The sequence below is a fragment of the Arctopsyche grandis genome, chromosome 6 (genome assembly GCF_051622035.1).
Source record: "Arctopsyche grandis isolate Sample6627 chromosome 6, ASM5162203v2, whole genome shotgun sequence".
Classification (NCBI taxonomy): Eukaryota; Metazoa; Arthropoda; class Insecta; order Trichoptera; family Hydropsychidae; genus Arctopsyche; species Arctopsyche grandis.
Window position 1 is genome coordinate 21652108 of NC_135360.1, and position 12367 is coordinate 21664474.

At 31.8% G+C, this 12367-nt stretch overlaps 1 protein-coding gene across 1 annotated transcript; it reads left to right on the forward strand.

Annotated features, from left to right (window-relative positions):
• Window positions 1-107: 107 nt before the first annotated feature.
• LOC143913376 (small subunit processome component 20 homolog) lies at window positions 108-9936 on the forward strand. Its single transcript, XM_077433109.1, has 14 exons — window positions 108-270; window positions 689-975; window positions 1054-1387; window positions 1480-2697; window positions 2780-6141; window positions 6219-6383; window positions 6493-7540; window positions 7664-7890; window positions 7983-8148; window positions 8225-8407; window positions 8485-9009; window positions 9093-9260; window positions 9346-9600; window positions 9671-9936. The coding sequence occupies exons 1-14, from the start codon at window positions 226-228 to the stop codon at window positions 9833-9835; spliced, it is 8148 nt and encodes a 2715-aa protein (XP_077289235.1). The 5' UTR covers window positions 108-225; the 3' UTR covers window positions 9836-9936.
• Window positions 9937-12367: the final 2431 nt, after the last annotated feature.

The following is a 12367-nucleotide window of genomic DNA, read 5'->3' on the forward strand; positions in this document are numbered from 1 at the left end:
CCGCTTTGGCTACCCCTGATCTATAGTTATTTCAAAAAATAAATCTTCATATTCAGAACAAAATATATCAAACAAATGGTGAATATAAATAGTACTTACGGCCAAATACATATAAACGTCACTTCGCACGTGGGGTTCTGTCACGCCGGGAATGCGGCGCACGTTGCGTGTTGGAGACGGAAATATTTTATTGTGTATGACTGAGATTAGTAAAACTTTCTCATCATGAAGAACAAATCTGGCAACCACAAATCAACTAATAGATTTAAGGTAGATATTTTTTATCCTACACTGCTTATTTAGGTACTTAAAGATTGCAGATAACCTATAAATGTACTTACAAGTTTATATGTCATGTATCATTACCATTGATACTTATGTACAGTAAAGTCTTTTGGTGCCTGATTATGAAACAGTTTTATATCCTTATTTTCCTAAAGTAGGTTTTATTTACAATTTTTTTATTATTTTTACTTTATCTATGTATAAAGTTTTCACAGATGAATTTTTGTGTGAAATCGTGGGAAAATTCGACTTTGAAATTTTGACTTGATTTTATTGCAGTGATGCAAAGAAATATTTTTTTATTCAATTTCAATGCTGTTATAGAAATTTTTTCCTAAGTGCGCTTATGAAATATACATACATATAGATAATTCTTAATAAAATTTGGTGTTTTTATTTTCAGTTCGTGACGTTTACAGAGCGTATCAATTCTATAGATATAAGAAAGTCTGCTTTGTATCGCATTGAACACATCAACGCTGACAAGCCTGAAGAAAATGAAACTAATTTTCATAATACATTAATACGGTGGAAAGTTTTAAACCTTACTACAGAATTTTTAAATTTTGCCAAACGTGTTGAAAATATTGTGACATTACCGCAACTTCTACACCGAAAAGATGAAGTTGTTTCCTTGCTTTTAGAAAATTTAGACCACCGAAACGTTTTAACGTTACAACCTCTTTTGGAGTACGTAAAATAATTTTTTTTCTTGTTATTTTTAAGTAGAAAAAATCCTTTTCACAAATTTCCTTGCATATGTTACAGACTTGTCGTTGTTTTGGCTAAAGATCTTCAGGATGATTTTTATGTGTACTTCACGAAATTCCTCGATTGTCTTGTAAGACTTTTAAATACAAAAGATCCCGAACAACTAGAATGGACGTTAATATGTTTAGCTTTTCTTTTCAAAGCATTAAAAGCATACTTGAAACGAGATATTACTGTTGTTTTCAAATCTATTTTACCACTTCTATCGGATTCTACAAAATGGTATATTAGAAATTTTGCAGCTGAAAGTTTTGCATTTATCGCTCGAGATGTTAAAGATAAAAAGAAATTTGTTGAGAAATTAGTAAAGATGGTACAATCTAATGATGATGTAAGTTACTGTTTTACATTACATATGTACATTTTTCATTATATTTTATAAATTATTCATATCTTAAAGTATCATTTTTTTATTTATTGTAGGCTATAGTTGGATGTGGACATCTTTTATTCGAAGTTGTTCATGGAGTTGGTAATCAATTCCATAGTTGCTCTTCGGTATTTTTTCCAATATTTTTCAATGCTTTGCGAGATTCATCAGTGGATCAACAAACTTTATTCAAAATTCTCACTCAAACTGTTGGCGACATGTTGGAAATAATACATCCAAAATTCAGTGACCCATTCTGGCAAAACATAATAGAAAGTGTGAATATGACAATCAACATTCAAAAAATCGACGGCAATACAACTTGGGAATTTCAGGGCGAAAACCAAACACTTGAGTACATCCTGTTATTAATTGGTCAATCTTTAGAACACGCCCAAGGAAAGTTTCTTTGCAATCCTTTGCCTCTATTGAATTTAGTTGGTAATTTAGTGAACACCAAACTGGCTGAAAAAACGTACCAAACTGTTTCACAAATTGGCATTCTTGTTCTGTTATGCACGCATATTAATTTACCGCATGAAAATTCTGTGGCTCTTGTGAAAAAGCTCATTTCTATACCGCATCCGAAAATCGTAACTGGTTTTGTTCAAGAGGTGGTTGCATGTTCAAGTTTTGATATGATCGTATTTCCTCATTTTATTGAATCAGTATCTACATTTAACAGTGATGTTATTAAAGCACTGAGTAAAATTTGCTTAGAGAAATCACCTCTTTGTAAAAATGGATCTGACATATACACATGGGTTAAGTATCCCATTGACTTTGGATTTAAATGTAACAGTTGCTATAGTTTCTTAGTTAACGCCATAAATCAAGATATTGACCAAGTATTGGAGTCTCCAGATGATTGTATAAATTCTTTGATTTGTTTGCCGCACATTAAGCACCTTGATGTAAATGAAACCAAAACTACATTGAAGAATTTAATTAACAATCTTATAATTCGACTTAAAAGTTTGGATGATACCCAAGATAATGGGAATTCTGTGAGAAATCTTCTATTTTGTCTCGCTGTCTCCGTAGAGAGTGCGATACACATCATTAAACCTGAAAATGTTGATGAAGTTTGTCATACAAAGGAAATTATATTGACACTTTCGCCATATCTTTCGGACCACAGATATATTTGTTCTTTGAGAATTCTAGATGTTATATTGACTATTAAAGAAAGTGAACATCTTTTACAATATGACATTTTGCAAATCATACACAACAAATTGGAAAAAAATCTACTTTCAACATTTCACGAGGTTAGTTTTTATACATTGTGCATGTATTAATGATATTTACTGTATATTTTGACGTTATAAAAATTTAATGACATTTTTTTAGGTTCGCTTCTTAACGACTCATATTTACAGTCTATTTGAAACAATCCTCCACGATTTTCTTCAACCAATGAATAAGAAATTGATGAATAACTCTGTTAGAAACTTTGATGATGATTCTGACATGAAAGCATTTTCAAACAAAACAGAATCGTTCAAAATGTTTTCGTTGTGTCATGCAGTCGAAAGTTTGAGCCTTTCTGTTGAAACGTACAGAGAGCAACTTCTTAAACTATCCAAAACTTCGCTCGATTCGGTGCAGTACAGAATCGTAAAAGATACAGAGTATAAACATGTTTCTTTGAAATTCATGATTGGTTTTCTAAATGTGAATTTTAAATTGCTGTGGGAACCATTGCAAAATTTAATATTGACCTTTGCAAATGGTCTGCAAGCCAATGAATTTTGGGAAGTATTTTATCCTTGTTTAGAACAAGCAGTCGAAAATGTGAGAAACGATGTATTCGTGATTGATGGTAGTGTTGGTTTTCGTGGAGAAAATAGCCATTTAATTTCAATTTTTTCTGAATATTTTGACTTGAATGATAAACCAGATTATCCGTTGTATAGATTGCATCTTTTGGAAGTATTACAACAAGCTTCCTCGTTGTGTGAAGTTAAAAATAAGGATATGACTATTTTATTTTTGGATTTCATGAAAATTGAATTCAACAAACCACATTTAGTTAATATTTATGGTGACAATGAAATGGATACTGTCGAGGATGATGAAAATAATGATGACAAAGAGGCTGAAGAGGAAGAGGAAGATTTGGATAAATTGACTATAAGTAAATCAACATATGATGCACTTATTGCTCATTTGAAAATTTACAGTAATGTTCAGAATCCAAAATCATTCTATAAAGAGCAAAACTTGCATGGTATTTATTTTGATTTTTTGATGCATAAAAATCCTGTTATTCAAAAGTTGGCATTGGATTGTTTGTTGAGATATAAAAACAAGCATGTGACACCATACAAAGACAGATTATATAATTTGATAGACGGCAAGAAGTTTAAAGAAGAATTGAGAACATTCAAATTAGAAAGCGATAGTGAATGTATTCACGTCGATGACAGAGATGAGTTAATGCCCGTCGTTTTAAGAATCGCTTTCAGTAAAATGATAACCAACACTGGAATAGACAAAAAAGGTGGAAGTCAAATGCGGAGATCACTAGTCATGAGATTTCTCTCTGGGTGCACTGAAGACGAACTAATCACTTTTACAGACATGGCATTCAAAGTGTTCATCGATTATATAAACTTGGATACGGAATCACTTTGCACAAAAATGAATGAAACTTACAGTACTTTGACGACTTTAGCACCAAAACGACTCTTAGGTTGCTTACATTTACTGGAAAATATGAGAGAGCAATTCATTAAACCTGGTGAATCGAAGTTGCTGTCCAAACTTATTCGGATCGTCTTGTGCATTGGAGCTTTTATTAAAAATGTATTAAATGAACCTGAAAAAATTAAGCATGGATATGCCAGTATACTTAAGAATATTAGGGGCAATTGTATACAATCCATTGGAAATTTTTTTAAACAACTTGATCAGTGGACTTGGGCTGAGCTTGATTTGCTTTCTATTTACAATATTTTTATTTGGCCTATAATTGAAAAGTTACCCATTGAAGGAATACACAGTCCGACACCTCTACTAAAACTTTTCAGTATTTGGAGTCAATGTCCAAGATATCATGTTTTCTTCAATGTGTGTAATCCTGATGATAAAACTGTCACGATTTTACCATGTATACTTCGCCTTTTGGAAAGTAAGAAACTTCACTATTCCGTCAATGAAATGTGTTTATCCATCCTTGAAAAGTTATTGACATTAGAATATGCGGAAACTAACTTGATTCAACTATCAAATGATGTCGTGTTAACTATAGATGATGAAATAATAACGAATTTAAATTTGAAAGAAAACTTGAATGTTGGCAGTCGTATTCTCATACCTCATATTCCAATGATGGTGCCGATTTTGAAACAAAAATACTCGAGTACAAATGCTAAAAAACTTCTCAAACGTGACATAACAATATTGTCAAGAGTCACTGAGATGGTTTACGATCCTGCAAGCGTCGACGTGCTTTTACGATTTTCACTACCCATATTGATTCAACGAATTGGTGCTTCTGATTTGGAAGAAAATCTTGAAACATCTGTAGAGGCTTTGACAAGATTATTGAGCAAAACTTCGTCACCGAAGACACATATATTGACTGTTATTCCATTATTTAGCAAGGTTACTACAGCTCGTGCAAGAAAGCTGCTGTGTGAATCATTGCTGACACTTGCAAGTCATTGTGGTGCTGAAGTTGTTGAAACATTATCAATTACAGCTAATATCGTTACTGAAATGAATGCTTCAGACGAAAAGTGGTTAGAACAGCCCGATTTTGAAAGACGGCTGGCCGTTTATAAACGGATATATCAAATGCTGGATGAAAACAGTATTAATATTGAGCTTGCATCTTTGATAGTTCACAATTGTTTCTTTACAATCACACATTCCAACGATATATCATTGAGAAGCAGCGCTTCTGATTGTCTTCAAAAAATAGTACCCAAATTGATTGTTAAATTTAAGGATCAAGAGTTCTTTATTCAAGATACGGTCATGAACCTTATAAGGAATGGGTTGAAAAGCGAAAATGATACTTTGAAAGTTGAGACTATTGCCTTTTTAGGTGAACTCGTACGAGAATGTCCAAAAGCCGTTTCAACATTCGCCGAACTGTATCCTTTGACGAATATAGCCAATAAAGAAATTGACTTCTTTGAAAATTTACAACATTTACAAATTCACAGGAAGATTCGTGCATTTATTAAATTTTGTAATTATGCCAAGACGTTAACCAAAGCTCCGTCGCCAAAAACTTTGATGCAAATCATTTTACCGCTTGCTTCACAGTATATTTGCAATGAAAAATATGCAGAGAAGTATTCTCTGGTTGAAGCTGCGATGGATACGGTTTCTGTAATTTGCCGCCTTTTACCTTGGCGCCAATACGAGATAATTTTAAAGATGTATTTGAACAAATTGCACCGATCAGTAGATCATCAAAAACAGTTGATAAAGCTGATATCTTTCATATTGGATGCTTTCCATTTTGATCTATCAAAGGCTGGTAATATTGAAAAATTAACCGCTGAAGTCGCTTTAGATACTTCAAAAAAAATTGATGCAATGGAAATAGACGAATCTAAAATAGATGACGATGTGGATACGAAGGAATCGGAATCAACCACTGTTCTAGCGTATGATCGAATTCAAATGCTGTCACCGTCTGCTGCTAAAAGAGTAATTCACACTATCACCAATGACATTTTGAAAGAGTTAAACTGGTAAAAATTGGTAATGTAATTATATATGTGTATACAAATAATAATATTTAATAACTTGTTATTTTGGTTTCGATTAGGACCTCATCACAAATATCTCAACATGAAGCGTCACATAAATCTTTACGAAAAGATAACAGTACACAACGTGAAGCTGATGATAAATTGAGAATTCCAATGGGCTTCGCCATCGTAAAACTGTTACAAAAACTTCCACATCCAATGTTGCATAATAATATTTTAGGGTTTGTTCCATAGATTTATTTTAATATTCAATACATATTATATGTATGTAGTTCTATATAATGTTGTAAAACACCAATTTACTTACATACTTTTCGTTGCGTATTTCAGCATTCTTATCAAAATAATTTATTTCCTGAAGTCTCCCCTGATTAATGTCCGTGCTTCTGCCAGGGATATAATATCTAAAATTATGGTGACCGTTGGTACAAAATATTTGAACATGTTGTTGAGCAACTTATCGGCATTGTTAACTAGAGGTATACATGTTCACGTTTTAATATTGACTGTCCATACTGTGCTAGAAGCTCTCGAAAACAAATTTGGACCTTGCGAAATGGATAAATATTTTGTAAATATTTTGAAGATATGTCTTAATGACCTGTTTGGAATCGCTTCGGAGGAAAAGGAAGTTGTGAAAATTGGCAACAAAGCACCAGAAGCAAAACCGAGCAAAAAAAGCTATTTAACCATTCGCATTATCGCCCAAAATATCAGTGATAAGTGCATAGTAAATTTGCTTTCACCTTTCAAAAACGTAATTTTGAATACCTATTCAAAAAGGACTGTTTTAAGAGTTGAAACATGCTTTCAACACATTTCAACTGGCTTAACGAACAATCCCAACATATCGATTGAGTCATGCTTGATATTTTTATGTGGAGTCCTGTCAGAAAGTATACCTAAATTTAGTGCGGTTAAGAAATTGAAACCAGAGCCGATTTACTTAGAAGAGAAGAGGCCATCCAAACCGGATTGTTATTTGATTCCGCCAAATCCAAGAGGTAGCAAGAACATGCCTAAAAAGCAACAGGCTCGCATGTCATCTCAAGCTAACGCTCATATCATCATAGAATTTGGTCTAAATTTACTACATGTTATACTACAAAAAGATAAAATTAATTCTATGGACTGTAGACCGTATTTAGACCCAATGGTACCGTTTATTTTGGATGCGCTGAACAATTTGCAAGTTAAAATTGCCACATTGGGCTTGAGAGTTATCACATCGATTTGGGTGAAAAAGTTGAATTTGCCTACATTGAAAAACAAAATTGAAGATGCCCTTGGGTCTATATTTAAAATTTTACATAAATATGCAACATCTGGATTGAGCAAAAAAGATGAAAATTTCCATCTTGTTGCTAATTCTTTCAAGGTAAAGTAATATTTTTATAATATTAAAAACATTCGGTATATCTTATATGACTTGTTGACTTTCGTTTAATTGAAATTGCGTTATTTAATTTGAGTGTTTCTATTTATTTATTGAAATTTTTAGGCGATGACATCATTTATAAGGAATGTTAATTACCATTCATTGGATATTGAACAGACGAAGACTCTTCTAATGTATGCCGAACATGATATCCATGATTATGAAAAGCAAGGCACAGCATTCTTGCTGCTAAAGGCCATATTGGCTGCCAAATATGATTTGGGTGAAATCAAACCTATAATGAATAAAGTGCTAGAAATCAGTATTACAAATGAATCTCCAAGGGCAAGGTATACATATGTCATTATTTTGTATTTATTCTTGTAAACTATCCCAGTAAACACTATTACTTATATAATACTTTTTATATATTATTTTATAGAGAAGAATCAAGTCAAGTCCTCATCGCTTACATGATGAATTATCCATCATCGAAAACTGTCAAGCAATACATTGAATTTTATGTGAAAAATTTGGAATACGAGTTAGAACATGGGCGGTTATCGGCCATTAAAATTTTACAATTAATGACTGATAATTTTCCAGAAGTGAGTTGGTTTCATTATTCTTGATCTTGTATTATACTGTGAAATTTTAATTATATGATTATTCTTCTATTTACAGGATACTTTGATTAAGCATTCATCGTTTTTGTTCGTTTCATTGGGAATGAGATTAGTAAATGAAACTTTCATAGACTGTAAAACTCTTATTGCCTGTTGTATTGAGAAATTATTACAGCGAATTACACCAGCAAAAAGAAACGAACTCTTCAACGTTATCATAGTTTTATTTTCAGATATAAATGTAAACATTTCAAATTATTTGGGTTTTACAAATTAAAAATTAAAATTTTATTTTAAACTTGAATTTATCTATTTCAGCCCGTTCATGTGGAGATGGCATCTCAACTCTGCACTAGATTTGTGGCAGTTGAAAAAACTGATTTTAAAAATAGAATTGATGTTTTGATACCAAAAATATCTGAAAAATTATATGGCGATAATTCAAATGTTGGACGCTTTGTCAAATTATCAAAAAAATCTAATGACTTCTCGGATGAATCCAAAGATTGCAGTTTCATTGAAATGTTGAACTTGCTGACAATAGTTAGTGACAACTGTCCATCCGTGTTCACTGAAAAAGCTTATGAAAGTTATATAGATGAGATTGGAAATAATTGTCAAAAATTATTAGCACATTCACATGCTATGGTTAGGTTGGGTGCTGTTGAATATCTTATTGTATATTTTAAATCTTTAAACGCATTAAAATTGGTAAATATCGTTCAAAATCAATTGGAGTCCGAAAAGATATTTTGTCATACTGTAGACTCGCTCAAAAGCCTTACATTAGATTTATGTTGTCAACTAATACCCGGGGGTGTTTCATCTGGCCTCGCATCCTCAGTAAGTACATACATACATTGATGTAATTATTGTATGTATAAAACATTCTAATCCAAAAATGATATTTACATTCGTATTTTTAGGTATGTAGAAGTATTTCGATATTGTTAAATATTGTGAGTAATTTTTCAACTGTAGAACAAAAAGATGAGGATAATATTGATCAAGGTATAGATTGTGTTTGGGTAGCCAAGAAAGTAAAATCAGCTATTAATTCAGAAGTAGCAAAGTCTCCCAGTTGTACAATTGTGGTAATTTATTGTACTATAAAGGTGTTTTAATCACTATTTTCAATATGGATATGTATGTGCTTATGTTTTTTTTTACTTTTTGCAGAGGCTTGCTGTATTCGAAATGCTCGATGAATTAGTAAATTTACTCGATGTCAACTCTTTGCTAAAGGTGACTCAAGTTTTGATGTCTTGCTTACTACGTGAAATGTCTAGAACTGACGCTTCTTTTGAGGATTTAAAAAATAGAGCAGTTGAAGTTGGATCCAACTTGAATAATAAACTGGGCAGTGTTACCTACAATGAAGTTGTGTCTAAAGCTCAGGCTAAACTTTCACACAAACGCAAAGAACGAAAATCGGTATGTATTCTTTATAGTGCATGTGATTAAAAAATGTTAGTTTTATACTGATGTTTTATTTATATTTTAGAAAATCGCGCAAGACAAAGTAAACCATCCAGAAAGGGCAGCAAAAAGAAAAATCTTCCTCCAAGATAAAAAGCGGGAATACAAGAAGAGAAAGATGGATCAAATGAAAGGCAGAATTCCAAATAGAAGAATGAAACCAGCCGTCACTGTTATGGAGGAGGATTAGATACTTTTTGCGAAAATGTTTTAACTGTGATGTTATTATTATTGTTATATTTTTATAATAATATAGGAATTTAAAATAAATAAAAAATTGTAATTTATATTAATACAGTGTATTGCAATAATATCCCCTAAACTGACTTCAAGAGAATTTATAATTCTATAAAAAATTCATGGTTACACATTTAGTTGTTTTATGTAAGTATATATATGTAATCGGCAAGATGCAAGACATTGATATTTAGTTATTATTTTTTGTAAATTTATAGTATTGCTATACGTTTATCTTTTGTGGTTAGGATTGCATACTATTATAACAAAATAAAATGTGAAACGGCTCTGTGTGGTTGTACGTTAAGAAAGGAAATGTGTGGTTATTATAAAATAAACTAACAAATATGTAATTGCATATATTCTATAAATCAGTGCTAGTTAATCGCCAGTTCACGGGCCGACAATTGCTGATTTACTGTCAACAAAAATATATGAAAATTTCAGGAAAATAAAAAAAGTGAAAATTACAGAGACAAATTTTCATACCCATGTGAAAAATCCAGGTTTCAAAGAATTTTTATGACCTGTTTCATAATTTGACTATTAGTATTTACAAAAATGGTGAGTAACTTGGTATAACATACGTAATTGTGCAATTTAATGAGTGATTATTTGACAAATTAGCAGAATGATTAGACTACTATTTCCCAGCAGATAACTAACCACGCAAAAAGAGAATGTTTCAAATAAAAGCTCATGCTCTATAACACATTGTATAGTCCCTATATAATGTTTATTTTCTGAAGGAAAAGAAAATTTGAAATAAATATGTACATATCAGTATAATATAATAGACTAGCTGAACCCCGGCATGCGTTGCAATGCCATAATAACGCATGCAATTCCCGTTCCCATTTGTCGGAAAAACGCAGGTAGCGAACACATTTGAAATTATTGCGTTGCAATAACACTCATTCCCGTTTCCGTTCCCGTTTTTTTTTCACAGTAATCTTCCCGGACATACACAACAAATCCTGAAAGTTTCATCGTAATCGGTTCAGTGGTTTAGCAGCCTATTCGAGACACACAGACATAAATTTTTATATATATATAGATATACCAAATGTCCAGTTTTTTAGTGAATGTAAAAGGTTCGTCTCGTTTTTGAATACAAAATTTGTCTATTAAAATTGCTTAGTGCGATTTAATAAGTGAATCCTTCACGAAGCACTAAAATTATCATGTGTGTACTACAATGTTCTTGAACACACGCTTTAGTTATCGTGTGAAAAATTGTAAAAATTGAGCATCATTTGAAATCCTCTTATTCTAAAACCCACAGAAATACAGAAACCCAACCTATTCTAAAAAAAAATGGTCCATGAGTAACAACGAAAGATATATTCTGGTCCGCGGCACAAAAAAGTTTCAGTACCACTGCTATATAGAAGTCAGTATGTAGACATTGATGAATCTCCATATTTCATAACAAACTCTGGCGTACTCCAAGGCTCCAACCTTGGACCTTTATTATTAAATATTTTTATTAATGATATTGTATCTGTTGTCAAAAACTCCCAAATACTTCTTTTTGCGGACGACATAAAAATATATAAGGAAATTATAACCTATGACGATCATTTTTCCTTGCAAAACGACTTGGATGCCCTTTTATAGTGGTCAACAAAACACATTCACTAGATCGCGGAACTTTTCATGTTTTCAATATTCAATGCGGGAGATTGTTCTATGTAAATCGAGTGTATATGATTCGTGATCTTGGTGTACTTTTTGTCAGTCATTTGACATTTAAAAACTATATTTTAAATGTTGTAAATAAGTCTAACCCAGGGTCGGCAAACTTAGTCAACAGAGCCAAATTTCAACAGTACAACGATTGAGAGTCAAATTTCTTTTACTTAAACTATATATGTACATAGGTAGGTACACTGTTTATTGAAATTATAGTTTTAAGTCTTAATTAAACTATAGGAACACTGAATAAAACTCGATATCATACTTGATAATAATCTTATTTATTAATAAGATTAGCAATTTAATGCTATTTAATAATAAATAAAAATTAAATTGTAAGTAAGGTATCCATAAAATTAGATCATGACAATGACAATGAAATCGACAAACACTTAATATGAACAATGCCTTGCATCTCCTTGGAAATTTGTAGTAAGTCAGGTTTATATTTAATTTTTTATTTTTATTATAAATCAATTAATCAAGCACACTCGTCTTACAGATTGCTCCAAAGTGACGAGTGTGTTAAACAGATTAAGAATAGAAGATACACGTAAAAATACATAAATAGAAGAAAAGAAATAGAGAAAAATAAATAAGTATGACATAAAAATTCTTAACTGACCAGACTAACTCAACTTTTCCAATTGGTCGTGACTTGCGTAACCGAGGAAGTGGTGCAGCAAATGACGAGAGATGTGACAAATGTCAATTGCACTATCCAGTGAATTTAAGAAACGGAGGCCACGAGGAATGGGAGAATATGTTGTTGTTTTTAATTTTAGGC

Coding starts and splice junctions, on each gene's coding strand:
- LOC143913376 (XM_077433109.1), top strand. CDS start 226: ATGAAGAACAAATCTGGCAACCACAAATCAACTAATAGATTTAAG. Junction 6,384..6,492: donor TTGCATAATAATATTTTAGG/GTTTGTTCCATA, acceptor TGCGTATTTCAG/CATTCTTATCAAAATAATTT. Junction 8,408..8,484: donor TTTTATTTTCAGATATAAAT/GTAAACATTTCA, acceptor TATCTATTTCAG/CCCGTTCATGTGGAGATGGC.